Source organism: Castor canadensis, chromosome 12 (assembly GCF_047511655.1).
Source record: "Castor canadensis chromosome 12, mCasCan1.hap1v2, whole genome shotgun sequence".
Taxonomy (NCBI): Eukaryota; Metazoa; Chordata; class Mammalia; order Rodentia; family Castoridae; genus Castor; species Castor canadensis.
The window spans coordinates 114,504,193-114,530,735 of record NC_133397.1 but is presented as its reverse complement, the minus strand read 5'-3'; the positions used below and the strand labels follow the sequence as shown (position 1 = coordinate 114,530,735).

The 26,543-nt window shown below is 52.9% G+C and overlaps 4 protein-coding genes across 10 annotated transcripts in view; 3 read left to right on the top strand and 1 right to left on the bottom strand.

Annotated features, from left to right (window-relative positions):
- The first annotated feature begins 134 nt into the window (after nucleotides 1-134).
- Nucleotides 135-8,768, top strand: Atxn7l2 (ataxin 7 like 2). The gene is made up of 11 exons (XM_074050825.1): nucleotides 135-287; nucleotides 2,194-2,259; nucleotides 2,634-2,738; nucleotides 3,121-3,331; nucleotides 3,627-3,907; nucleotides 4,454-4,536; nucleotides 4,902-5,155; nucleotides 5,979-6,177; nucleotides 6,319-6,440; nucleotides 6,907-7,702; nucleotides 8,621-8,768. The coding sequence occupies exons 1-11, from the start codon at nucleotides 161-163 to the stop codon at nucleotides 8,633-8,635; spliced, it is 2,259 nt and encodes a 752-aa protein (XP_073906926.1). The 5' UTR covers nucleotides 135-160; the 3' UTR covers nucleotides 8,636-8,768.
- Cyb561d1 (cytochrome b561 family member D1) lies at nucleotides 7,723-15,684 on the top strand. 7 transcript variants are annotated; one of them, XM_074050827.1, is made up of 3 exons: nucleotides 7,723-7,750; nucleotides 10,828-10,865; nucleotides 11,349-15,684. In XM_074050827.1, exons 2-3 carry the CDS (start codon nucleotides 10,854-10,856, stop codon nucleotides 11,850-11,852), a joined length of 516 nt encoding a protein of 171 aa, XP_073906928.1. In that variant the 5' UTR covers nucleotides 7,723-7,750; nucleotides 10,828-10,853; the 3' UTR covers nucleotides 11,853-15,684. The 7 variants fall into 7 exon arrangements, with proteins under 7 accessions (XP_073906928.1, XP_020036784.1, XP_020036785.1 ...); XM_020181195.2 differs by lacking the exon at nucleotides 7,723-7,750 and adding an exon at nucleotides 9,401-10,134; XM_020181196.2 differs by lacking the exon at nucleotides 7,723-7,750 and adding an exon at nucleotides 9,425-10,267.
- Nucleotides 15,685-19,399: 3,715 nt separating this feature from the next.
- On the bottom strand, nucleotides 19,400-24,585 carry Amigo1 (adhesion molecule with Ig like domain 1). The gene is made up of 2 exons (XM_020181194.2): nucleotides 24,445-24,585; nucleotides 19,400-23,986 (listed from the first exon to the last, which is right to left on the bottom strand). Exon 2 carries the CDS (start codon nucleotides 23,920-23,922, stop codon nucleotides 22,441-22,443), a length of 1,482 nt encoding a protein of 493 aa, XP_020036783.1. The 5' UTR covers nucleotides 23,923-23,986; nucleotides 24,445-24,585; the 3' UTR covers nucleotides 19,400-22,440.
- A 265-nt stretch (nucleotides 24,586-24,850) lies between these two features.
- Gpr61 (G protein-coupled receptor 61) overlaps nucleotides 24,851-26,543 on the top strand; it is a 33,866-nt gene continuing 32,173 nt past the window's right edge. The window contains exons 1-2 of the mRNA XM_074050823.1: nucleotides 24,851-25,857; nucleotides 25,948-26,287. The gene's annotated coding sequence lies outside the window, so the exon portion shown is untranslated. The remainder of the gene's footprint in view (nucleotides 25,858-25,947; nucleotides 26,288-26,543) is intronic.

Sequence of the window (26,543 nt, the reverse complement as noted above, 5' to 3'; positions counted from 1 at the left end):
GGCTATGCGGGAAGGAGGGGGCAGGGCCAGGCAACTCGAGCTGCGCCTGCGCAAAGGGTGAGCCGGAAAGGTAGGGGGAGAGGGAGGCGTGCCCGCGGCGGGGCAGGGGGAGGGGGCCGCGCGGCGGCGGCGCCGGGGCGGGCGCGCGTCCGCGGTGGTGATGGCGGTGCGTGAACGCGCGGCGGCAGCAATGGCCGCTCTGGAGCGGCGAGTGCCGAGTCTCGATGACTTCGCGGGACAGAGCTGGAGCTCGTGGGTGGAGCGGGCGGACCTGCCTGCGGCCGACGGTGAGTACAGCCACTCTAGAGTCTGGGTACCCCATCACTATCTCCCCTCCCCCCTCCAGGCCCCCGCTTGCTGAGGGGAGCCGCCGACTGGAGCCGCCGTCCGGCTCCCCGGCCCCCCAAACAAAGGACCCGCCGGGTCCTAATGCCCGCCCGCTCCGCACCTCCGCGCCTCCGGGTCCTAGCGCCGGCTTACCGCTCGCAGCCCACCCTGCCCGCCTCTGTTTCTGCTCGTGCCAGTACATGCCCTCACATTTACTTGCTTTTATGTCTCTCCTTGACTGCTGGCCTTCAGCTTCCGCCCCTCCTGCACCTGCTCCGGCTCTCCCCATCCGCAGCAGTCCTCTCCACGTGTTTCCCACGCACCCCACTTCTCTGCCCCCCACCATAACCCCCTTGTTCCTTCGCCTTTTGCCCCACACCTCCGGCTCCTTTTCATGGTTTTCCTACGGCTGCAGTACTCTTGGACCTCTGCTTCCTCCGCATTAATTTCTCCCACCCATCCATCTATCCATCCTCCCTCTCTCCCTCCTTCAGTCCATCCATTCATGCCTTCAGCCCTCTATCCTTTCCCGGGCCTCCTGCCCTGCCTCTTGGCTCTCTCCCCTGACCCTCACCTTCTGAAGGCCCCTGAGTGCTTTTGGTGAGCGGGCCTACAGCCCCTTCTGATCTTTGTCTCCTGAGCCCCAGGAAGCACCTGGCCTCGTGGCCTTTGGGGGTGACAGCAGGCATCACGCCCCTGAAGAAGTTTGCAAGTGAGAAGGGTGAAGGAGGAGACTTCATGGAGCAATCTCTAATGACACTTGTTCTCCTTTGAGACATCTCACTCCCAGCTCTGTTCTGTCCATCATTCCCCACACTTGCATTTAAAGGACTTAAGAGTGGGAGCTGTCCCTTGTCTCTGGCATGCCTAACCCACCACCCCTCATATGTGGATATTATATAAATTGTCAATAATCTTCACATCCTAGAAACGGGCAATCTGTCAGTGAGCATCAGTGCAGACCTAAGTGGGAGCAGAAGCCACCCTGGGACTGCTCCATGCTTGGTGGGCAAAGAAGGGGCCATTGTCGGGGTCTGGGTGCATTGAGAACCGGAAATGGAGTCAGATGGGTTTGGTGACTCAGAATTGATTTTTTTCCCCCCCAAAGGACAGGAAGGGGGTGTAGAGAAGTGTGGGGGGGGGAGGGGAAGAAGTAAGGCAGGGGGATGGAAAAAGAGCTGCTTTGCACAGCTAAGATGTTTTGTCATTAATCCAGACACTGAGGTACAAGGGCAAACTGCCCCCCCCCCAAGAAGGGGATGGGTTTGCCTAGCTGACCAAAGAGACTTTGAAGATGCCAAAGGGCCCAAACACAGGGCTCTTGTGACCCTTCTATCGGTGCAGGCCCTGAGAAGCTGAGTGTAACTTTGACAATGCTATCGTAACTCAGGTGGAACAAAATTGAGTTTATGGCAGTAGGGACCTGGGACAGTATCTGTTTGTGATGTCACAGAGTAGCAGAAAGGACTCCTATGAGAAAGCTCATAGGGACTAAGAGACCTACAGAAAAATTTCAGTAGCATTCCTCCCCCACTTCAAATGGGTGAAAACAAGCCCCAGAAAAGAGATGATATTTACCAACAGTCACCCGACTAGTCAGCAGTGGAATTGTGAACTAAACCTTGGAGTGGAGGGTCCCTAAGCAAGATGGTAGGATTCTTCTTAAATGGGACCAGTTCATCACAGAGGAGCAGGTAAAAGAAGAATGGGGACTTGAGAATGACCCTCTGAAAGGTTCTCTGGGGCTTCTGCGTACCAGGAGCTTGTCAGGTGTGAGCTTCGTAGTGCCAGGCCACAGGCCCTGCTGGGGTAGGAGATGGGGCTCTGGGAAGGGAGTGGACCTTCTGAGCCATGTTTCTCCTCCAGGGGCTGAGCTAGAGGAGAGTAGCAAAAACACAAAGAAGCTGGATGCCATGACACTCATTAAAGAAGGTGAGAGTCAACACGCCTAGGGATGGGACTCAGGGCAAACAGGACCACCCTCCTCTCTCCCACCAGAAGGTGGTGGCTGTTGAAGCAACAAGGCTGGGTATCCTCATTTTGGAGGTCTGAGTCAGCAGGTGGCCCTGGCTCCTGTGACCTGTTGTTGGAGGTCTTAACCATAAAGTGGTTGGCATCTCCTCACATGAAAGTCCACATACTTCAGGTCTGGTTAGAATTCTGGAAGCTGGAAGCATCCAGCAGAAAGCCTGTCACGTCAGTTGGGAGGTGATGTGCCTTCTGAGGTGGCGGGGTGGGACTGATCTCAGATCTTAAAGGGAACCCTGAGTCCCCAGCCCCAGTGATAAGGGCTTTTGTCATTGCAGACATGTCCATCTTTGGGCACTGCCCTGCCCATGACGACTTCTATTTGGTTGTGTGTAACCACTGCAGCCAGGTGGTGAAACCTCAAGCCTTCCAGAAACACTGCGGTGAGGGGAGCCCTGAGGGGGAGATAAGGAGACCGGGGAAGGTGGAACATAGAACTCTTACGACAGGGTCAGCTGGGGTGGCGTGGGGTAATGGAGGGTGGTGCTGGGGATAGGAAGGCCTAGGGGCAGCTTCAGAGAATTATGGGGTTGGGATTATTGTTTGAGCAAACTTCCAGCATCCAGTGGTGTTAAGAGATTCAAGAAGCTGGGTTCTGAATTTTGAGTCTTAAAGCCCCAATTTGGAAAGGAAAGAAGCAAATTCATAGCCTAGGCTATGGAAACTCAGATTCTGTGATGTGAGTCAGTGGACTGGTTAGGAAGTTGGGGAAAGAGGCAGTCCATACCACTCACCTCCGTTACTCTCTCCACCTCCTGGTGACAGAAAGAAGACATGGGCCCCTCAGCAAGCTTTATGCCCGGGCCCCACCCCCACCTCCAGCCCCTGCCAGCTCTCAGAAATGCCATGTAGTGAATGGGCAGGGCCCAGCTTGTAGGGCCCCAGGTTCCACCAAAACCTCCTCCAGGGAGAAGGGCCAGGGGTCCCGGAGCCGTGGCCACCAGCCACCTGAGAAGACCCAGAAGGACAACCTCTGGTAAGAAGAGGCTGGAGACTCCCCAAGACCATCCCTGACCCTGAACCAGGGAGGGGTGACACTAGTGGAGGAAGCCCTGGGTTCAGGGGTCCTGCTTACAGCAGGAGGCAGCCAGCCCTATCTGCAGCTCTCTTCCATGTATTCGAGGGAATGTGGGTTCCCTTTTCCCATGTTCCACACCCCTTCTGGAGCCCACCCAAGTTCCAGGGCCAGGTAGGAGATGGCTGTGGGCTAGACTCCAGGCCCCAGGCCCAGCTTCCCCACCCCCCAGCCCATACCCTCTCTCCACGTGTAGCCTTTTCGTGCCTGTGGTGAATCTGGAGAAGATGTCCAGTCTCCCGAAGCCTGATGGACATGGAATCAGGGTGGCCCCACCCTCTGCTTTCCTCAGCCAGCCAGTCCCCAAGGACTCCCCTGGAAAAATCCCCACGGCTCCCCCTTCTAAAGAACCTCCTGGCAGAGAGAGCATCGAGATAATCCCCAGTGAGGGCTCCAGTCACCGAGTGGAAAGCAGCTCCCCAGAGAAGGAACCCAGTGGGGCCAGGCTGCCTCCCAAAACCCATCGGAAGATGGCTCGTGAGTAGTTGTGGTCCTGGGGGTCAGGAATGTAGAGTGGGGAATTCCTCAGCTGCCTTGTCCTTGGGTCAGAAAGGTTGGGGTCAGAAGGGGTGAGCCTGGCTATCACAGCTTGTGGGATACAGGAGCCCTATGATCTCCTGAGGTGGGCTGAGGAAGCCTGTGCATAAGCAGGCAGAGTTATTTTTCCCCACCTTGGACAGTTGTTGGTTATCTCCTTTCTCACATCTCACAGCTGGTTTTCTTGGCATCCCAGATGCCTGTGGCTGCTTTGGCTTGTTGTCATGTGCTGCCCTGCTTTGGGCCTGTGGTCTCAGGAAGGAGTGCTTGGGTTGGGGTGGGGCTGGGTACGGGTGTAGTTCACATCCAGTGGGGTTGTGGATGCCCAGAAGAATGTCTCTGGAAAGTGGAGCCCTAGACCTGAGGGCTGGATGGTCTTCGGCATTAGTCCTTGTTCTTCCTGGGCCCTTGACAGGAAGAGGCTAGATCCTCCCATGGACCTCTAAGAAATGGCCTTCAGGCTCATTGGAACCTCTTTCCCCACAGGGAAGGAGTGCGACCTCAACAGGCAGTGTGGGGTCATAAATCCAGAGACCAAAAAGATATGTACTCGCCTGCTGACCTGCAAGGTAACCCCCATTCCCACTGCATGGTGAGGGAGGTTGGCACAGACAAAGGACCTGGGCAAGGAGAGGAATTTAGAAGCTGTTGAAGACCCAGCTCAAGGGGTGGGCTAGGTTCACACCAGGGAAGGGGAGACGAAGCTATCCCCAAGTGAGCACAGAGTGGGAGCGGCAGGCAGGAAGTGCCTTCCAGATCCCCCACCCCAAAGGAGGGTTTTGGCCCCATGGGGAGTAAAACAAAGATATACAAACACACCCACAAACACACTCACACTCCCTCTCTCTCCGCTTGCCCAGGCCAGAGCACACCGCTGTCCCTCACCCTGCTCAGCTCACACCCCTCCCCACCCTTCCACCCTGCTGTATTCTAGATCCACTCGGTGCACCAGCGCCGAGAGGTCCAGGGCCGCTCCAAGGACTTTGATGTGCTAGTGGCAGAGCTGAAGGCCAACTCCCGCAAAGGGGAGTCTCCCAAGGAGAAGAGCCCAGGGCGCAAGGAGTCCGCTCTCGAGCGCTCCTCCCAGGAGCTTCCCTCTTCAGTCCAGGTTGTGGCAGCAGCGGCTGTGCCCAGCAGCACCTTTTCTGCTCGTGCCAAGCAGACCTACCCATACTGTGCACTTCCCAGGTATGTCCAGAGACTGACCCCCACCTCACCTGGGGATACTCAGCCCCTATGGCACCAGGGAGCCCTGGAGACAGGCACAGGGAGTGTCCTGGAAGATGTGCTCACTTGGATCTGAGTGTGGGGGGATATCTGGGCCCCTGAAGTGGGGTGAAAGCAGGTGACTCCCCTGTTCCTGCCCAAGCAGACCACAATATCCCAGCCTCCCAGAGGTGTGCTTGATCCAACACTCGGGATACAAACATTTTCCCAGCTGCTTCTAACAGGCCACAACTTGTCACTGGGGAGCTGAAAGGGTCAGGGTCCTGGGTGAGGCAGTCCTACTGTGTATTCATTCACTGGCCCCTTCGTGTGCAGAGGCTGCGCTGGACCCCGGGGAGAGCCTGCCTTGCCGAAGGAGACACACACGCATCTCTGCCTGTAACACGAGGGGCAGACACGAAACACAGGCTCAGCTCCCAGACAGGCTCACAGGAATATGTGATGCAAGAAGGGGGTTGAGAGAGTTGACTGGGCTGACCAGAGCTGGGTGCAGTTAAGCTCAGAAGACTTTCTGGAGGAGGCGAATCTGGAGCAGATTTTCCCCCTGAGGAGGCAGGGCCTGGGAAGTGAAGGGGCTGGGGAGAGAATCCCTTGGGAGCTGTGGTCCCGGGCTTTGTCTCTTACTCTGTGAGCTCTATCGTGTCCTCCCATCCTTCCCTTCTTCCTGTTCCTCTAATTACCCAGCAGGGTGTACACCCTGCTTGTGAGCTTGTGGGTTCAGGGACACCCCCACCCTGACCCCATACCAGTCACATTGTCCTCACACCCCCTTTGGCCCCTCCAGGTCCCGGGCCTCCTCTGAAAGTGAGTTGGATGATGAAGGCCCCTGTGGTGGCGATGGGGACCCAGGCCTGTTCCCCTTTCCCCTGCCTCGGGGTGGGGCCCAGGCCTCCAGCGAGGAGAGTGAGGAGGAGGGGACAACTGACGACCTCCACCTCTCCCCTGACTGCCATTATGCAACCCGGCCCCCGCGGCCACAGGCGGTAAGGACCTGGGGCAGGGGCCTGGGCTCGGGGGTACCCAGCCCTCTTGGCCCACAGTATGGGGGGAGGTCAGATCTTGTGGGCAGTTGCCCTCCCTGTAGCTTACGCCCTACCGATCCCATCCCTTCCTTTTGCCTCCAGTTCTGCACCTTTGGGAGCCGGCTGGTGAGCCCAGGATGCTATGTGTTTAGCCGACGGCTGGACCGGTTCTGCTCAGCACTCAGCTCCATGTTGGAACGGCACCTCAGCTCGCACATGTGGAAGTGAGTCCCTTGGGCCCTTTTCAGGTCCCGGTGTACTTGGGCTTCAGAAACCCCAATGCTTCACACCATACCCACTGGTGTGTCCTGGCTCATTGTCAGGAAGATCCCAGATGGGGAGTGGCATGAAGAGGGTGGGGACTTGCCAGTCTGGAGCAGGACACGAGTGGGTGCTTTGGGGACGAATCTAGACTCTTATTTGCTACCTCCAGTAGCTTTTGGGTAACGGGATTGGGGATGCCCAAACTGAGGTTGTTAAATGGATCTGTACACTAGTTCTTAAGTTGGATATCCTACTAGTTCATTCCTTCCTCTCACTGAGCCTTCTTAGTCCTCAGTTCCAGTTTCTCCCAGCAGAGGGCAGCAGCTCTGGGGCTCTGCTGGTCTTTTCTCAGTGGGAGGAGAGACTAGTGTATGGAAGCCTTCTTGTTTGCTTGGAAGTCACAGTGGGGCTCTCTCTTTTCTGCAGGAAGATCCCACCGGCGGCTGAACCTCCATCCCACCTTGTCAGCTCCCCCTTATCTTCTCCTCTTAGCCCGTCTTCTGTGGGCAGCTGCCCACGACTTCCAGGCCCACCCCCCAGACCCACCTGCCCAGCCTCTATACCCCCCACCAAGGACAGCCTTGTACCTAGCTACCCTGCAGGCTCCCCCAGTGTAGCAGCCGCCTGCAGCCAGGCAGAGTGCATGGGTGGCACCCAGGCCATCACTTCACCACTGCCTGCCAACACGCCCTCTCCATCCTTCAGCAAGCTGCCACCTTCCAAGGCCAGCAGGTTGTCCAAAGGCAAGGATGGGGCAGAGGTAGAAGCCCCTTCTCGAAAGCGGAAGTTATCCCCTGGCCCCACCACTTTCAAACGGACCTGCATCCTGGAGCCCACTGGAAAAGGCAAACCCTCTAGCTGCCGGGGTCTGTCAGCCAAGACTAAAACAGCCCTGGGCATGGGGCTTAATGGAACAGTGGGGCCAAGAGTGAAGCGGGCAGGGCCCCTGGACTGTCGGGGTTCCCCTCACCCATCCCCCACACCGGTCAAGGCTTCTCAGCTAGAGAACCGGGGAGCGGCTGGACACTCAGCCAAGGCCCTGCCAACTAACTGCCTCTCTGAGGAGGAGGTAGCCAAGAAGCGGAAAAACCTGGCCACTTACTGCCGGCCAGTGAAGGCCAAGCACTGTCAGGCCGGTGCCCCTGCCGACATGGCCTGCTCTGTGCGCCGCAAGAAGCCAGGCCCGGCCCTGGCCTTTGAGGAGAAGTGCTCTACACTGAAGGTACCAGCCCAGCTCCCCGAAGAGCATGGGCTGAGGGTGGGGAACACGGTGGGTACCTGATATGGAGAAGGTACATGTTCAGAGAAGGAGGAAAGGTGAAATTGAGAGAGAATGTCTGGATCATCTACTTTAGAGAGAAGAGGTCAGCTCTTTCCGTGGTGACTCCAACTTTTGCCTAATGGACCTTCCCTTATACCCAGTCCTCTCCCTTGAGCTCAGGACATACTGCTCCCCCTACCCTGGCTTTTGTGTTAATGAAAGGACCACTTCTTTCTAAATTGGCTGTGGCCTTCACTTCAGGACCTGGAGATCCCTCTGTTCCCCGAAGGAAAGGAGTTTGGATCTCTGAACTGTGGCCCAATGTGCTGGGCCACCGGTTCTTGTTCTTTAGTTCTTCCTCTGGGCATCAGGGCATTGAAGAGCGGGTGTACCACCTAAGGTCCACATAGGCACATGTGTCTACCTTGCAGATGTACCCAGCTCCAGGTTCTCAGGTGTCAGCAGGTTCTTTCAGTGAAGGCTGCAGCGAGGTTTTATTTGCCTTTTCTGTGGGAGCCTGCTTTGAGCTATCTATATGATCTCTACCAGGAAGGACTTCTCAGAGATGGACAGGGATGCTGTCATGATTTAGGCACAAGCAAGATGCATATGAACTTCCCTAGCACCCGTAAGGGAGCAAAGTTTGACAGTTGTTGAGGGCCTGACTTGTGTGTTTGCCCATGTGCAGCTGCGTTTCCAGCTTCACTGTCCAGGCTTCCCCTGTTGGGCTGGCATTCATCTTCCCCTTGCTCAGTTTTACTTACCAGGCCAGCAGAAGAAAAGCAAGGTTTAGCCCTTATAGTTTACGCAGTTCACTGGGTAGGATGACCAGTAGGATCCCCACCCTGATCCTTTCTCTTGCCTCTTGTCTTCCTGCAGTCAAAAGCCCATTAACGAGAAAGTGCCTGCCCATTGCAACGGAGCCTCCAGCACCTCCTCCCCTCCAGATCCCAGCCCCAAGGCTGCTGCCGCTTTTTATAACTTTATATTATTTTTTTTAAGAAAAAAAAAAACTCTTTAAAATACCTCAAGACTGTCTCCCTGTTCTGTTGCTGCTAAGAAAATATAAAGACAGAAACATAGAAAAGGAACAAAAACAATGTAGCAAAATGAGTGTCCTTAGTGTCCCCAACCCCACCCTGGGAAGCTAAGATGATAGGCAGCCAGACTGTCATGCCCAGTGTCTCTGTATAAGTGTGTGTGTAAACACACACACACACACATAGTGTGAACATGTTGGATTTGGTCCCTGGGTTTCTCTCTAGATAGAGTGATGAGGCTTATGACTCTGAATGAACAAGGCTCCCCAGAATCTGGCCTCAGAGACTACTTTCGTCCTATAGGGAAGGAAAGCTGGAGAGTGGGAGGGGAGCTGTACCTCTGGCTCTACTTTTGGGTCTTTGCCCTGGGGGTCTGTGGGAGTTGGCTTGTGGCCCTTCTCTGGTCTACCAACCCTAGACTTCCATTCCCTTCCAAATTACTTCCTCAGTTTCTTTGGCTGTTCTTGCCCTTCCCACCTCCTGCCAGCAGCCTCATTTTCTCAACCATGTAAAGAGTTCAAGCTGGGTTGCCAACTGCTCTCAGGATGTCCCTGATGTCTGCTGGTCAGCTTGTTTTGGTCCCTTTCTTCCTGGCCTGTGGGTTTGTCTTTAAAGATGGAGTAGAGCCTCTCCCAGGTAGTTACTCTTTAGGCAGGACCACACCTTTGGGGAGGTAGGAGGGGAAGGGCGTTGCAGGACTTGGGGTGGGGGAGGCCTGGTTCCTCAGGATCACCTTGCTCCTTGGAGGTGAGCAGCTGTTGTGGAGGCGGTGAGGGCCAGGAGTGCCCTAGTTCCTCCAGTGTCTCACTGGGGATAACTGCAGGTGGGAGGATGAGATGTCTCCCTCCTGTGGTCCTCAAACCTGAATTTACCAGGTGCAGGAAACTATGTTTGGCCTTGTCCTTTTATTTTTCCTGAGTTTAGTTAGGGAATCTTGTTCCCGTAACACGGAAGAAGATGAGATGGTAGGTGAGAGCGAGCAGCCAGGGAGACTCAGTACTTCTGGAAGGCTGCTTAAAACACCGCTTTCGTGCTCGGGTCAGTGCACCGCGTGTGTGATTTGGGTTTCATTGGAATCATTCGCCACAGATGTAATTTCCATAGGCGGTTTGACATGCAGCCCTCTGGGAGCTGTTCGGTCTGTCGGGATTTCGGGGAGCAACCCCGTGGGGCCGATGCGCTTCCCCCCCAACCCCCAGAGGGCGCTGTGGGCGCCTCCGCCGCACTGCCTGCGGCGTCCCGGGGAGGAGCCTCTCGTGCAGCCGCCGCCGCCTCCGCGATCGCAAACCCGGAAGACGCCTCTGGCAGCTGGACTGTGCGGGCCGGCCCGGCACGGCCATGCAGCCGCTGGAGGTAGATCTAGTTCCCGCTCCAGCGAGGGAGCCGAGATTGACCCGCTGGCTGCGTAGAGGCAGTGGGATCTTGGCGCACCTGGTAGCTTTGGGCTTCACCATCTTTCTGACTGTGCTGTCCCGGCCGGGAACCAGTGAGTGTGCGGGGCGGGGCAGGGCCACGGAAGGGGGCGGAGCCGAGCTGCTGGAGGGGCCGCGTTCCGGAGCGCTGGAAGACGTGGAAGGGGACCCCGAGCAGGGGAAGGGTGGGCAGTGAGTGGTTATAAGAGCTGATGGGCGGGGCATGGGGAGTCCTGGAAGGATGGAGCTTTGGGCGGTAGAGGAGGTGGGGAAGAGGGCAGATGGTAGAAAAGACCGAACTAATACTTGTTTAGAGGCAGGGCTCTCATGGTTAAGGCGATGGACTGCTAGAAGCAGGGCTCTTGAAGAAAGATTCCAGTGAAGGACCGAGGCTGAGGTTTACTCTAGCACAGCTGAGAGGTGGCACATGGGGAACCCAAGCCAAGCTGGTGTGTGTTTGTGTGGAGGCCCCTTGACCATTCCTCTTTGCCCTGAGTTCAGGATTCTTCATTAGGCTTAGGGATGGCATGTAAACCTTTCTTCCTTGGTTCTTTGGATTCCACCTAGCCACGGAGGGGACAAGGGGGCAGGAACAATGGTGCCCAGCCATCAGCCTGTTCTCTTTGATTCTTAGGTCTTTTCTCCTGGCACCCTGTATTCATGGCCTTGGCGGTGAGTTTGGACTTCTCTCTGCAACGTATTTGTTCAGATATGCTTACCTTCACACCTGGGGAAACAAGCAGCGTTCAGAAAGCTCAGCCTTTCGGAGGCTCAGAGAGGTGGGGAAGACAGCTAGGGCCTCATCTTTCCCTGCAACCTATAGAATTGGGAAATTTGGAGGGCTGGGCCATAGGTTAAGTGTGAGGTGGTTGAGAAGGGTGGGAGGAGTGGAAGTTATTTCTCCACTGGGTCGTGAAAGGCAGAATTAGAAGGCATGTTGTCAAGTCGTTGCCCCTCTTGCCCCCTCAGTTCAGGAGGAAGTTTAACCTTTGCTGTTTGACTGGTCAAGGAATGGTCTGTGTGCAGCAGGAGATCCTGGTGGAAGTCCTTTAACCTTCACCCTTTGTCTTCTTTGTTTGGATGTGTGATAGCACCTCCTTTCTCTCTGGCCTCCAAGGTGACCTGAAGCTCACTGGCCCTCTCCTGTATTTACAGTTCTGCCTCTGCATGGCTGAGGCCATCCTGCTCTTCTCTCCTGAGCACTCCCTGTTCCTCTTCTGCTCCCGAAAAGCTCGGATCCGGCTCCACTGGGCGGGGCAGACCCTAGCCATCCTCTGTGCTGCCCTGGGCTTGGGCTTCATCATCTCCAGCAAGATCCGAAGTGAGTTGCCTCACCTGGTGTCCTGGCACAGCTGGGTAGGAGTTCTGACACTACTGGTCACTGGTGGCCAGGCATTGTGTGGGCTGTGCCTGCTCTGTCCTCGGGCAGCCAGGGTCTCCAGGGTAGCTCGCCTCAAGCTCTACCATCTGACATGTGGACTGGTGGTCTACCTGATGGCTACAGCAACCGTGCTCCTGGGTATGTACTCAGCATGGTTCCAGGCTCAGATCAAAGGTGCAGCCTGGTACTTGTGCCTGGCACTGCCAATGTACCCAGCCCTAGTTATTATGCACCAGATCTCCAGCTCCTACTTGCCAAGGAAGAAGATGGAAATGTGAGTGCTTCTGAACTCTCAATCTAGGTGGGATACTTACCTTGGACTTCAGTGGTTCCTTGGTGACCTTCAAGGGACCTACTTCAGAAGTGATCGGGTTTTGCACTTTGTGGTTGGGCCAGGGGCTGCAGAAACCCAAGCTGCTATTGTTGAAGGATGATTCTGTGGACTCCAGTGGGGAAATGTATTGGGAAGATAATGTACTGGAAGATAATAGAGAACTTGAGCCTGAAGCCTTCATTCTTAAAGGGAGGCAGAAGTATTAGGTGTTAGTGGGTGACAGTGGCTATCTTGCTTGTATACCAGATGAAGAGCTGAGTTCCTGTAAGTTATGAATGGCAGCCATGGCTGTTTGCCCCTGCCCTCCACCCTTTTGTTTTGTTTTTTTGAGACAAGGTCTCGCTCTGTAGCTAAGTTGGCCTGGGACTTACTATTTAACCCAGGCTAGCCTCAAACTTGTGATTCTCCTGACTCAACCTTCCAAGTGCTGGGATTATAGGCATGTTCCACCACACCCAGCACGGGTCCCTTTTGAAAAAGTAGTGTGAAGGAGAGAGCCCATGGGTCTTCCTTATGGTTCTCTTAGGCTCTGTTGTACAAGAAACCTTAGGTAAGTTCCATACCTCAGGACCTCAGTTTCCTCGAAAGTGAATGTTTCTAAACATTCTAAGTCCCTTCCATCTCTAATATTCACTGTCTTATCTGGTTGATGTCACTAGACACTTGAACCACTTAGCTGATTCGGGATATAATTCTTACATTCATTCTCCCTCTACTTCCCTAAAGGGGAGCCCTTAAGAAATCTGTGCTGATTTGGCCCCTGAACCAGGGTACAGTCTGTGGAGAGAGGGTGCAGGAGAGGGTTTTCTATACTCCGTGACAGTAAAGGTACTAAAGTCACTTTAAAGTTTTTGGAGGGGCAGAAGGGCATTGACCTAACCAAGCCTTTGGCTCTTGACTGGGCTCCTTAGCTCAGTTGAGAACTTCCTTCAGCGCACCTGGGGATCAGGGCTGCAGAGGCTCAGGGCAAAGTATTGCCAGTTATCTTGTGCTTTGCCTGTCTTAGGGGCTTGCCTTAGTTCGTTCCTTCATGGAGCAATTCTGAAGCTTTTAGAACAAAATAAGGGCCAAGGAGTGGGCTCTTTTGATCTAAGGGAAACAAACTGTCCCCAGATCCCCTTCTCCTGCCATTTAAGCTTTCCTTAGTTGTTCTCTCCTGCCAGTTCTTTGGTCCAAGAAGGGGCTGAGTTTAATGTCATCTGGCAAATGAGGGCTGGGCTCTTTTTCTGCAGAGACACCTCCTTGCTCTAACTGAAAGTAGTTCTCCAGACTGCCCTGGGTAATGAGGGCTGGATGCCAGACTAGTTAGCTGTGATCTTGCTCATTCTGGAGCTCTGGTGCATTCTGGAGATGAAGGACTGAAGGACTGAAGACAGCTGAGCCAGAAAATGCCAGCAGCATTTCATGCAGGGAGATGCAACCCACTGGAAACTTTAGGAGGCCTGGGGTGTAGGGGCTGGAGCTCTGGTTCCTTGGACCAGGGAGAGACATTCCTCCATGTCAGTATAGGATGTCCCAGGTCTTTCCAAAAATTCAGGGCCTCCTCACCAGGTGGCTCAGAAGCAAGAAGGCTGGTGTGATTCAGTAGCACAGGAATGGGAACTGCAAAGGCAGAGTTGACCTCACTATGCCTTTTCTTGCGTGAGAGGGCCTCTCCCAGCAGCTCTGTAAACATGGCACCTGAAGGAGGCCCCTGCAGTGCAGAGGGTGATTACTCCTGTCTCCTACTTGCCCACTCCTCGCTCAAGCTGCCCAATTAGTGTGACCCAAGTGGGTCACTTTGCTCCAAGGATTCCATCTCTTCTCCCCTCATCATGGCCAAGGATAGGGGTCTCTTCTTGCCTACACAGTGTGGGCCAGATAAGGTTCACAAGCTTGATCTGGGAGCAAGCAGGCAGGCAAAGCCGGGAATCCTGAGCCTGCCTGAGGTGTTGCCTCCTCCCAGGTGGTGCGGAGGCTGGTGGGCGGGCGGGCAAGCATGCTGACAGCCGGCAGTTTGCGTGGGCTGTGCCATCTGATGTCTATTCCCAGCCCTGGAGGAAGGGGAGTCATTTATATTCTGCAGGAGGAAGGGACCCAGCTGTCGCCTCTCTGACCAGTAGGCTTGGAGGGCAGGGGTACAGGCAGAAGGGAGGGCACAGGTAATCGCCTCCTGCTTAGCTGAGTCTGACTGCAGTATGGGGAGTAGGTCACCAGGAGGAGCTCTTCTTCCTGGCAGGCCAGATTGTGGGGGAACTTGCCTCCCCTCCTGTCTTTCCATTTCTCCCTCCATCACCACATCCTGGGGCGGCAGCTGGACAAGCATTAGACTTCAGTGCCAGGGCCCTTTTCCTCCAGCTGGGATCTCAGTGGCTGCTGGCCTCCTCTTTCCTACACCCTCTCGCCCCACCCTCTCTGGTATCTCCTAGTGTCAGGTATTAGCTGTGCTTCTCCATGGTGAGTCTCAGGTCTGCTCAGCTGAATGAAAGGGGAGAAGCAAATGGTTGTCCTTTGCCCTTGTTTCCCGACTAGGGAAAGCTACCAGTAGTCAGCTTGTTTTGCTAAAAAAAAAAAAAAAAAAAAAAAGCCAGGGTGCTCAGCTCAGACAAAAAAAAAAGCCTGCCATTTGCACAGATTTCCATATCATGCTAAGTCCTGATTCTATATTTGATTATGTTCCAAGTTTGATTATATTCAGACTCAACCTTGAGGACATTAGGAATATAGATGGGTTTTGCTTCCAAATCCAAATGGTAATGGGATTACCATTCTGAGTTTGGATACCCTTCCCAAGTCTTCGTGGTTCCTGTAACCACCCCTTCCCTTGAGTCCCATCCGGGCTGGGGGTGGTGCTGAAATGGCAGACACTCCAAGTCTGAGGAAGTCTTCCAGCCTCACCTCCTTGGCTGTCATCCCTGTCCAAGATAGGATGCTATCACTTGCCAGCCTGTGCCTCCTCTCCCCACCCCTCACAAGGTAGGCCACCTTTCTTCATTCTTTGACACTGGCCTGTCCCTTCTTTCTCATTGTCCCCACCTTTCCACCCCCAAGCATGGCTGATGTGGCTCTTGTTTTTCAAACCTCACTGTGGGAGATCCAGGCGTCCTCCCTGAGCCAGCTGGCTGCTGTGCCAAGGCCTGTTCAGAGTTAATAATAATCATTAGTTGAATGGTGCTGGGGCCTTTCAGCTCCAGATCTAAGCACTCTCAGGCTGAGTCAGCCAGCCCTTACCTTCTCCCTCTTCCTGGGCTGTGGAGTGGAACAGAATGGGGAGGTGCTATGGGAGAAGAGGGAGCCAGGCTTCTTGCTGCCTTCTCTCCCCTGGGAGCAGGCACTGAGTCCTCTCAATAAGCTGATAAGGCCTGAACCCCTGACAAAGGTCAAGACAAGTAGGGAATATGGTCTGCTCTGCTGAGACGGATAGTGCAATGGTAGCTGATGACTCTGAATCTCTAGCGCTCCTGGCCTTTCTTCCATTTACCTGCCTCGTCCTCTGGGAGGCACCCTGCTCCTGATGCCCTCAGCAAACTTAGGAGCAGTGACGCTGGCTTAATGCCCCTAATGCCCTTGTATCTGAGACACACAATGCGCCTGTGCATCATGAAATGAAAGGCGCATCAGTCTGGAAGCCAGGAACGCTGCTGGGTGGGTTTACTCAGCCCCTAACACTGGTGCAGCCGTGGGCAAACCACTGGCTACTCTACCTACCTCACAGGGATGTTGTGAGGGTTAGACAGAGGATGAATGTTAATAGGCACTGAAAGTTCAAAGCATTAAACAAATGTAATCAGGCGGTACTGTTATGTTCTGTCCTTTTCTCTCTTACTGAGCCTGGCTCTGGGAACAGTGGTGGTTAATGATGCTTGGAAGGACCCAAGTCTCAAAGAGGTTGTGCTGGTCATAAGAGAGCACAGCCACATTTCTTCCTTCAAGATGCAAGGTCAGCTTTTAGCCAATCCTGCCACAAATGCCACCAAAGCCATGATTAGTGAGATTTTCCCTAAGAGCTACCTACCTGGTATTTTCAAGGCACCAGGCCGACTGTGAGTCTTGGTACAGTTGCCCCCAGGTCTAGCCTGCAGTGCCTGAGCTTCTGGTCACAGGTTATCTAAATCTTTCCTCCGGTTTCCCCTCAGTGGCCTCAGGCCCTGGAGATGCAGAACTGTGAGGGACATGGCTCCTGGCTTGCAGGGGCCCACAGCTTGGTTTCCCTCTCCCTGCTTCTGGCTCTTTCAGCAGGATCCTAGTCTCTTCCTCCTCCTCAAAATGCTGTATTGGAATTAACTCACATGCACAAGTGCGTGTGCGCGCATATACGCATACGCACGACACGAAAGCAGTTGTTTAAATTTGAAATTAGACGTAGGATACTTGCCATTCCACTTGTCTGACAGCAGGCTGTAGTCGGCCAGCAGTGGATACAGAGAGGTAGAAGCAACAGCAATGGCTTATGTGTTCATTTTTGTTTGTCTGTTTTGTTCTTTAATCTGAATTGCTTTTTCTGTCCTGGGATCCAGGAATCACTAATTGGGTATTGTGGTCATAGCCTCAGCCATTCTTGCCGGCATGGGCACAAAGAAAGAAGCTAAAGGGTGGGAGGACTGCCCTGGAGCCTGGGTGGAAGGAGACAGCTCAGGCGCTCATGCCCGGCACCGGGATGCTGAGTGTAAGGGCCATGGCTCCTGGCTGTACAGGCTTAACACAGACATAAAGGAGCTCTAGTACAGTAACTGGCCCCAGGCTTGACTTGTCACCAGTGTGGTCAGAGAAGAACAGTCCATTTTTAATCCCTCTGCTATTGTTAGAATTTCCTGGATGACTTTTTAACCCTTCTTGCAAGCAGACTAAGCTGTCTCACTGAGTATACATGAGTGGTCCCCAGGTCCCCTATTTTTAAAGTACATCTCCAGTACATTCTAAGGATGTTCTTAGGCCACACTGAAGTACGACCAAGTGAGGGAGCAGTGGGAAGCAAGGGAAAAACAACACATAGTGCTACCTAACTCTAGTGTCCCCAACTTGTGTGCACGAACACATGTGGGTTCACACACACCCAGCTTTGTACGCCTTAAGTACGCCTGTGGTGAAGGACATTGGAAGTCCCACTGCAGGACTGCCTGTCCTGGTTCTCTCGGGCCATGGCTCTCTGCCCTCTGTGCTCCAGGGACAATAAATAGGCTGATGCAGACTGGAAGGCTTTAGGGCATGCCTAAGTATCTTCCACTTGGTGGTATGTAAACCTGATCAGGGTACATTACTGCAGCTGCTTTAGCCTCTCAAGCCCTAGGAGACGAAGTATCCAGCACGGACTCACTGTGGTCTGACCAGAAAAACCAACTGTCCTACTGCAGGGACTAAGCTTTTTCTGCCACGTGTGTGGGGAAAGTGAAGCCTTGGTTTCCTGGGAGATAAGTGGTACAAATGCAGAAAGGGGAGGAGTTGAGAGACCAGGCTGAGGAAAGACAAGGGTAGCCCATGCACTGAACTCTCATTTTCTGTTCTAAAGGACAGTTGTCACATCAGCCTCCACCAGTTCCCCTCAAATTTGACTTTAACAAGAGGAAAAAAAAAAAAAAAAGAGTAGGAGAAGTGCTGCAAGATTGGCGGACAAAATTGCACATCTTGGCCAGGATTTAGGGAAGTTCTGGTGGCTTGGGGGTAGGGCAGGGCAGGAAGAGTGAAAGAGGTACTACCATGGACTTCTTTGGGATGATGGAGAGAAGAGTACCAAAACTCAGGCTCAAATGGTAGTCTCCACGAGTCTGTTCTCTTTATCAGCTGCATCCTCTCGGCCAACCTGTCAGCCAGAGCAAAAACTGCTTCGCCAAGATGAATAGCTATATAAGTGTGGACTACGGGAGAGAGCACTGACATCAACAGCTATCATTTCATCAGCAAGGTTGATTTGTCTGATGTGAGGTGTCACTGTTCCTCACCTGCTCAACTGTTTCTCTTCCAACTGGTTGTGATTCCAGATATGTAGATTAGGTAATTGTATAAATTCGGATTCCTTTTTGTTGTTTTTGAGGCAGGATCTTGCTGTGTGACCCAAACTGGCCTAGAACTGGCAGTCCTCCTGTCTCAGCCTCCCAAGTGCTGAGATTACAGGTGTGTGCCACCATACTAGGCCAAATTCTGATTCTTTTTATTTCTTTTTTTCCTTATGACATCTCCTCCCTCCTTTGTTAAACACCATGACAATCCCTAGCCAAAGAATTTTCCTGGTTAATAAGAGTTTAGAATCCAATTCAATTTATGCCAGGCTACAACTGCAACAAAAAAGTTTGGATTGCATTTTTTTCCGTTCTACAGAAGGCTTAGGACACATTAAACTCTCAAGTGAGTATTAGCCTACACATTAGAGGAACAAACTCTTAGCCTAAGATGGTTACCATATACAACATGAAAATATACTGGCAATAATCAAAATTTTGTGAATGTGATCTTTCCCACCATTAAAAAAAAAAGCCAATCCAGCATTTTCCCCCAGTGCCATTAGTAAGCTGCATGTAGACTATTAAGAGAACACTTCAGGAAACCAACCCTCCCATCCAGGGACCCAGGAAATCACTATCTACAAGCCTCAGCCCAGGCCATGGGAATGTTAAACTCTAGCCTGCTAAAGCCATGGTGACGTTTCCTTGGAGACTGTCTCAGAGGTTGCCAAGCAATGGTCTGATGGTCAGACCAGCCCACTGCCTAGTTTTGTGTCATCTCTGAGCTAACCATAGTTTTTACATTTTTAAATGATTGAAAAAAAACTAAAAACATTTAAGTTCTATAAAGTTCAAATTTTAATGTCCATAAATAAAGTTTCATTTGATTCTACAGTTTGGCTATGGTTTGAGTTTGTACCCCCAAAGATTCATTACCGGAAACTTGGTCTTTACTGTGGTGGTGTTGCGAGGTGGTGGAACCTTTAAGAGGTGGGGCCTAGTGGGAGGCAATTAGGTTATCGGGGCATTCCTCCTTACAAGAGATTAATCCATTCTCATGGGACCGTAGTCAGTACCCACAAGAGTAAGTTATAAAAAGAGCAAGCCTGACTCTCTGGCTTCCTGCCTTCCCATGTTAGCCCTTCTACATGTCCTCCCACCATAATGACGCAATCCACCATGAGGCCCTCAGAGATCAAGTGGATGGGCCCACCTGATCTTGGACTTTCCCCCTCCAAAGCTATAGGTTAAGTAAACTTTTTTCTTTTATAAAATACTCAGCCTTGATTATTTTGTTATAGCAACAAAAAATGGACTAATACATTGAAAAAGAACCACAATCATTCATTTATGTACTGACTGTGGATACTTTCCTGCTATAGCAGCACATTTGATCTGACTCATGACAGAAGACTGCTGGCTCCTAGCCTGTTGTAATGCCTAGAGGTGGAGCTGACCCATGACCTTGTAACGGCACTTAAAGATTCCCTCCCTAGATAGACCACACCCTTTTGAGGTACACTGAACCCTACCCACAGGCTGAAAAGATAAAATAAACCAGCCACAGACTATGCCAGAACAGAGACTCAGCCAGGTTTAATGGTCATTGTCTAATTAGCCAGCCTAGGTATACACAGTGGGAGGAGGGGGAGAACAGGGTCTTGGACATAGGAGAAGGAAGAACAGAGGTAAGAACACACACAAAACTGGAATCAATTGACTTTGTGCTCCCCAGCTGGGGTGTACCCTCTCCTTGCCCCTTCCTGGGAACCCTATAATTACAAGCAAAGAAAAAGATCACAAATAATTACATAGACATATTGTAGAGCCCTGTCATATTCTGTCTCCAGGGACACCTGCTTCCTGGGAGACATGTCTGGTTTATGGATACAAGGGGAAGGGAGGGGAGGAGAGGAGGTATTCTCTCAGCCTTTCCTTATAACCATGCCTGGCGGTTTCTACCCAGGATTCGAAAGGGCTTATGTATGCTGAGTATTCATTCCCCAAGGAGAAAGCTACCTGTGAGTTCTACCAACTGAAACCACAAGAGGTCAGAGAGTTAAATTCTTGGTGGGGTAGCCAGGCACATCTTCCAGATGTCTCAAACTTGGATGCCAAGTTAGTGGATGTAGTAGAGAGAGTGAGAGCTGCTCCTAGTCCTGAGGAGCTCAGCTAGAATGCCCCAGAAGGCCTGCTTCATTTGACATCCACTTTACCTAAAGAGTTTCAGAGCCCTGGATGAGGCCTAGATGGGAAACTGCAGCATGGAAAGAGTCCTGGTTCCCGTATCTCTGCTGAGGAAATCCTCAAGTCTCTTAGAATACAATCAGACAATTTGTCTCTCCTATCTCTGTCTTATCAGACAGTTAACATATGAAGAGAAACTCACAACTGCTTGGCCCTCTACCATTTTCCCTCAGGGTCCTTCATTGTTCTTGCTCTAGCTTAATGTCTCATTATACATAGTCTTCAAGAAAGTTTCCAAGGATTCTGAAGAACCAGCTAGTGCCTCACTACCTTTCTTCTAAGGTCTTCAACCCATGGTCTCTCCAACTCCAGTTTTGCATAGAAGTGATTCGGAGCCCTGGAGATACGGGTGAAGATTCATGGAGTTCAGAAACTAAAGTATAAATGATTGTGTATTTGAGGAGCCTGGCCTGGTCGCTGTCTCTCCCACATAGGTGGGGACCGTTCTGGGAGCGGTGGCACTAGTGGGGACTACAGATTCACTGTCCTGGTGGAGGTCAAGGTGGTGAGCATGCGTACTATGAGCATGCGTACTATGAGCATGCAACTACTTGAGGGGAATTGCTGCACCTTTCTTGACAAAACTAGGTTACTAATAAAGGATGGACAGCCGCCTTGAGATCCCAGGAACAGACAAGGGGAAGATGGTGACTTCCGGTCCCCTTCCCTAATCTTAACAGGCAGTGTAACAGGCCCTCTTAGCAAGCAGACCTCACCCATAAGTAAATAACACCTCTTGGAACCCAAGAAGCAGGTCAGAAAACTAGAAGACCTGGAGAACTTCTAACTGACAGGAAACATGGGAGACACTGAAAAAGACCAACATCCGAGAACATTTTCACCTTTGCACTGCTCATCCCTCCTGCCGCAGCTCAGCACAGCCACCTCCCAGGCCTGCAGTATGGTCAAAGGGACGAGTTCAGGGGAGCAGTAGCTCCACACCCACAACCTTGAATGCTGGAACCTAAGCAAGGCTTGTTCTTATGTTCCTCTGGCCTGACAACCACACCACAGACCTCTGACTGAGAGGAATGGGCGGCAGAACTTTGAGGTTTAGTGCCACTGGTTGCCTTTGCTACAGGACTGCTTGGGGCCTGGTGTGTGTGGGAGGGGCAGAACTTGAAGCCACACCCCAAATTACCATTCTGGGACAGAGACTACTCAGTTTCTGACCCCTCCAATGACAAAAATCCCAAGCTTTGGCTTTGTAGCAGAAGTGAGATCTCTGAGGGGAGCAAGACAGCCTTGGCAACATAGAAGACACATTCTGGGTCCTCCCATCTCCAAGCCCAGTCTAACCAAGCTGCGACCAGGCTTTATTGGACTCTTCCCTTTGCAGAGCAGCATTTTAGGGAAAACTCAGAATCCATTCAGGAGACTGAATGGAGATATACACAGAAAGTCAGGTAAGTCTAACTGGCTGCTACATCATAGAAGCTGGTTCACCTCATCCTTCTGGGAAGAGTGGTTCATGTACCACACCTGTGGCAGGCCTTCAGCAGCTCCCTCCCTGGTCTGACACACAGATACCGGGAAGCAAATGGTAACAGAGGGCTTCCCCAGCCAGGGAATTGGCCTACCTGGAGTTCAGCCCTAATCTACAAGTTCTGTGCTAGAACCTATGCTGTGTCAGGGACCCCTTAGGTCACGCTGTACCTACCTGTGCCACTGGACCCAGGTCAAGGCACAGATACCACATCCCACATAGCTGCTGTAACTCATAGGCAAGAGGCCAGGCTCCTGCAAAGATCCAGCCACTCCAGGCTCATGGGGAAAGAAGGCGGCTTTAGTGGGAAGTCTCACAGCAGCTATAGGGAATGTTACTGATCAAGGTCTTGGCCCTTTTCTGACGCATTTGCAAAGATTCCCAATTCCCTAGCCGTGAAAAGGGACTTCCTGACCAAAGATGATACTGCAGCTTTCCCAACGTGGCTCCCGTGGAGGCTCCCCCAACACTCACAACTTCACAGGTGTGGGTGAGCAGAGACAGAAAAAAAATGTTTTTCAAATGGTTTTCTCTTAAGGAGCTAGTGATGAACTCAAAAAAGTTTAGGGGATCTGCTCTTTCCCTCACCCCTTCCTCATTCCCAAGCAGCTTGGACATGATCCTCTTCCTCTACCACACTGAAATTTGCCAGGGCCTCAGGGAGGGGTGTAGCATTTGCCTGAGGATGAACACATCTATATTTGAAACTCGAGGCAGTCACACCCTCATTGGGGTCTTGCCTGCTGTTGGGCCTGTGACTAATTCCCTGGAGGTCAGGAGGAACCCACTCCCTTGGGCAGCCAGCCCTCTCTTCCATCCCCTCATATCCTTCAGGGGTGCATTACCTCTCCTGGGGCACAATCACCCCCACCAACCTATCCTGCTCACACCACAATGGGTGTATCAGAGAAGACCGAGCTGACCGATTCTGGATCTGACATCCTCCGTTGGCCCTTGCCTGTTGCCTCTGGCACTGGCAGAGTGTTGCCTGGCTTGAGCTTGCCGTTTTGACCCTGCCCAGGTCCAGCAGGTTCCAGGAAGGCCACCCGCCGGTCAAAACCATCATCTTTGTCCCCGCCAGCCATAGGATCGTGGTTGGGTGTGGTACTAAGCATAGAAGAGCTGAGGCTATCTCCTTGATGGCTGGAAGGCTTCTCTACACCCCGGCACCAGCAGCGGCAAGGGGTAAGGTACAGGTATATGAGAACCAGAACCACACTGAGGATACAACCCACTAGGGTGGTATAAGCTGTGTTGAGGGTGTCATGGTGTCCATGCGAGGAGACGTTGTAGACTTTCAACTCCACAGACAGTGTCTCATTGAAAGTCTCCCCCATGGCATAGCAGGTATACACACCCCCATCCTGGAACTGCACCTGCTCAAAATGAAGACTGCCATCCTTGGACACTGTCACTGTGCTATTGGCCCCGTGATTTAGCACCCGTTCATTGCTTGGTGACACCCACACCTTGGTCATCCCCTGCTGCTTGGTGTCACACGTGATGGTCAAGCTATCGCCCAGGTGGGCCTCCCAGGCACTCTCCTTGTACTCACTGCAATTGAGGAAACCCAGGTTGAAGACATTGTAGACCTTCTTGGAGTTCACGCAGCACAGATCCTCCTGAAAGTCCATCACCGAACTCAGCTGCCGGTACTGCCAGTGAGAAAGGAGCTGGTAGAGGTCACAGTCGCACTGCAGGGGGTTGTTATGGAGGTACAGCCCATTCTTGACCCAGGCTGGCAGCTTCTGCAGTTCGCTCAGTGGCAAGCGATTCAGCTTGTTGGAGGACAGATCTAAGAGCATTAGTTTGGGTAGTTTGTTTCCTTCCTTGACCAGTTCCAGAGGGAAGCGGGAGATCTGGTTCTGGCTCAGGTAGAGTTTCTGCAGCTGGCCCATGTCGTCGAAGGCGTAGCGGTCCACCACCATGATGTGGTTATTATAGAGCAGCAGCACCTCCAGAGCTTGCAGTTCGCTGAACAGGAACTCGTCCAGGGTGCGCAGCTGGTTGGAGGAGAGGTCCAGATAGCGCAGGTTGGGTACCGGGGAAAAGGCCTCCGAGGAGATGAAGTTCAGGTGGTTGTGGCTCAGCAGCAGGGAATGCAGGTGGGTCAGTCGCGTGGGGGTCCACTCGGCCCGCAGGCGGCTCAGATTGTTGTGGCTGAGGTCCAGTAGTGCTGTGTAGCTGGGCAAGGAGTGGGGCACATTGGGCAGCTGCTGCTTGGAGCAGCTGAGGATGTTGCTGGCGCACAGGCAGGCGGTGGGACAGCTAACCACAGGTCGGCCAGCTCTGGCCACCTCAAAGAGGAGCAGGAACAAGGAGAGCAGCAGGAGCCAGAGGCCTCGCAGGTCACGCTGGGGTTGCATAGTGTCACTAGGGAGGATGAGGAAGGCCACAGGAAGATTTGGGAGGGAGTCACCCCGGCATGTTCTGGTGGGAAATGGAAGGGTTACTTTCACCACAGGTTTGAGAGAGAGCTTGGGTTTGTAGTCACCAGGGACTCTGGAGAGCAAAACCACCAATCCCACTTCCTCCTCCCACCCCTGCCCCCACCCCTTTGGGCTAAAAGGAAAAGATACTGGCTAGTTCCCGGGCTCTGTGCGGGCAGACAGTGGGCTCCAATCACTGGGGCAGAACAGGAGGTGGCACAAGGGCCTACTGGGCTGTGATCGCGGATGTAGGATGGGGGTACGCACAGGATGTCCAGAACTGTTGGGGTACCAGGGATTGCGCGGTCAGGTTTGGAGGCGGGGTTAACAGGGCCTTTGGGGAGCCTCTGAGGGAAGGTCATCAGGGCGCCAGACTGGGAAGGGCGAGTCCTCATGAGGTTGAGCGTCCCCGGGGCCTGTCGGAGCGGGCTCCCCCCCCGGAGCCTCGGGTCACTGCACCTGCTCGGCGAGGATGTGTCTCAGCCCATGGTCAGTCCCGGAGCTCCGTCGCGGCCTCCCCCGGCGGCGTCTCACTGGCCGGCCTGTCACGGCGCCCGCCTTACGCAGGGGCCCGCGCCCCGCAACATCGCCTCCAGGGGACTTGCCGGCTTCCCTCCTGCTCTCCCGCGCTGCTGCCTCGACCGCCGCGCCAGCCGGAGCCCACCGAACACGGCCGCCGCCACCGGATCCGCGGGCTCGGCGTGGAGCAGTGCGGAAAGCGGGAGGCGCCGCGATCCGAGCCGAGGGAGCGGCGTGGGGGCAGCGAGCACCGCGCGCGCGCCCGGCGCCGCCGCCGGAGCCTCGGGGCGCGTGCGCGCGGCGGGGGCGGGGCGCACGTGCGTGTGTTTGTGTATGATCGGCCCGGCGGACGCGCGCGGGGTCTCCGGCCTCAGTCCAGGAACCTGGTGGTCCTGCCTGGGAAGCTGTCCTGGGCGCTGAGCTGGTGACGAGAACTGTCAGGAAGAGGACCCTGACCCCTTGAGCTCCTCTCCGCCTTCCTCAACCTTTTTCCATCCTCCTCATCCCCCCAGTACCCTTCTCCCTCCCCAAATCTGCCCTCGGAAAAGTTATGTCTAACTGGAGTGAATTCGCCTGAGCCAGTGAGCTGACTTTGGGGCAAGAAGCGTCACGTGTCTTTTAATTTTCCAAATTAGAGAAATCTGGCTCAGCTCCGGTTTGTCAGTGTTGGCGGGAAATTCATGTAGTCACGTTTTTTACTTTCCTTCTCCTTTCTCTCTGGGGTTGTGAAGTCCCAAAAATTTGGGGAAGGATTCGTTTTGTTTTGTTTCCCTCCTGTTTTGTTTTGTCTTTTAAATTTTTTCCCTATAGTCTTGATGCCACTAGTCCATAACCATTCAGGGGGTAACCACTCAAGGACACAGCTCCACAGCTGCAAGCCTGCTGGACAGGAGGGGGAAAGGCAGGTGTGTCTTTGGGATCTTCAGGTCCAGGGCCCAGGTTCGCCTTTCCACACACACCCCATGCAGCTCTACCGGCCCCAGGAAGCCCTCCTACCTTGGCCTCTTTCTGAGTCCCTTTTGGAGCAGTGTTCTTATCTAATCCTTAGGATGAAGGCCAGTGGTAGAGTTTGGGGTGTTTTTATAGGGTGGCCCCTGAAACACCAAGGAGTTATTCACCAGTGTAGGTTGTTGAGTATTAAGGGCGGGGCAAGGGGATGTAGAAAGGGCAAAACAAAATTCAAAATTTTAGCTCTTCTTGAGACAGTGGACCCTGAGTGAGAAATCACCATTTTTTTTTTCTTTTTAGTGTCTTACAACAGCAAGACCAAGATTGAAATTAATGTCTCAATAGATAAGCCTGCTAAGAGTTTTAAAAAGAAAGAATTCCTATCTGTCACGTTTTACCATGAATGTAAGTGGGCGTATTATCTCCCCAAGGAGTAATTAGTATGTTAACGCCATACATAATGTGAAAAGGTCTTTCTTTTCCTATTCACTCCAGGCATCCATGAAAAGGCAGGGAGGAGAGGCAGAATCCTGAAATCACATTGCTTCGGGTATCAACTCCTCCGTAACAAGTTATGCTCAACTTAGTGGCTTACTGCTAGAATGTGACTGATTGTCTCGCCTGATTTCTGTGGGTCAGAGATTTGGATTCAGTCCTGGCTTGGCGATTGCTCATGCAGTTACAAATGTATGTCAGATGGAGCTACAGTTATTGGAAGACTTGACTGGGGCCAGGGGATCAATTACCTCAGAGGCCCCGTTCCATAGATCACTCCATGGATGGCTGTTGGCATGAAACCTAGGTACCTCTTCCTGAAGTTCTGTCCACAAACTAGGTAAGTGCCCTCAGAGCATGACAGCCGACTTCTCTCAGAGCAAGAGAGAAGTTACAATGACCTAGATCTTTGAAGTTTCACCTGTTACCTCCACTTTGGTAACATAGACAAGCCCTGGTTCAGTATGGAAGATTATACAAGGGCATGAATACAGGGAAGAAAGGATCATTGGGGGCCATCTTGGAGGTGACTATCACACATATCATCTTTGAAATCACATCTATTTCTTAATTTTGAAAATTTTCAAACAAAGGAT

What these genes read in the sequence shown, in the direction of transcription:
- Cyb561d1 (XM_020181195.2), top strand. Translation starts at nt 9,669, where the DNA reads ATGTTTGGCCTTGTCCTTTTATTTTTCCTGAGTTTAGTTAGGGAATCT. An exon ending in CGGCCATGCAGCCGCTGGAG is followed by an intron (nt 10,135 to 10,827) that starts GTAGATCTAGTT and finishes TTTGATTCTTAG; the next exon opens with GTCTTTTCTCCTGGCACCCT. An exon ending in CTGTATTCATGGCCTTGGCG is followed by an intron (nt 10,866 to 11,348) that starts GTGAGTTTGGAC and finishes CTGTATTTACAG; the next exon opens with TTCTGCCTCTGCATGGCTGA.
- Atxn7l2 (XM_074050825.1), top strand. Translation starts at nt 161, where the DNA reads ATGGCGGTGCGTGAACGCGCGGCGGCAGCAATGGCCGCTCTGGAGCGG. An exon ending in GGACCTGCCTGCGGCCGACG is followed by an intron (nt 288 to 2,193) that starts GTGAGTACAGCC and finishes TTTCTCCTCCAG; the next exon opens with GGGCTGAGCTAGAGGAGAGT. An exon ending in CTCAGCTCGCACATGTGGAA is followed by an intron (nt 6,441 to 6,906) that starts GTGAGTCCCTTG and finishes TCTTTTCTGCAG; the next exon opens with GAAGATCCCACCGGCGGCTG.
- Amigo1 (XM_020181194.2), bottom strand. Translation starts at nt 23,922, where the DNA reads ATGCAACCCCAGCGTGACCTGCGAGGCCTCTGGCTCCTGCTGCTCTCC.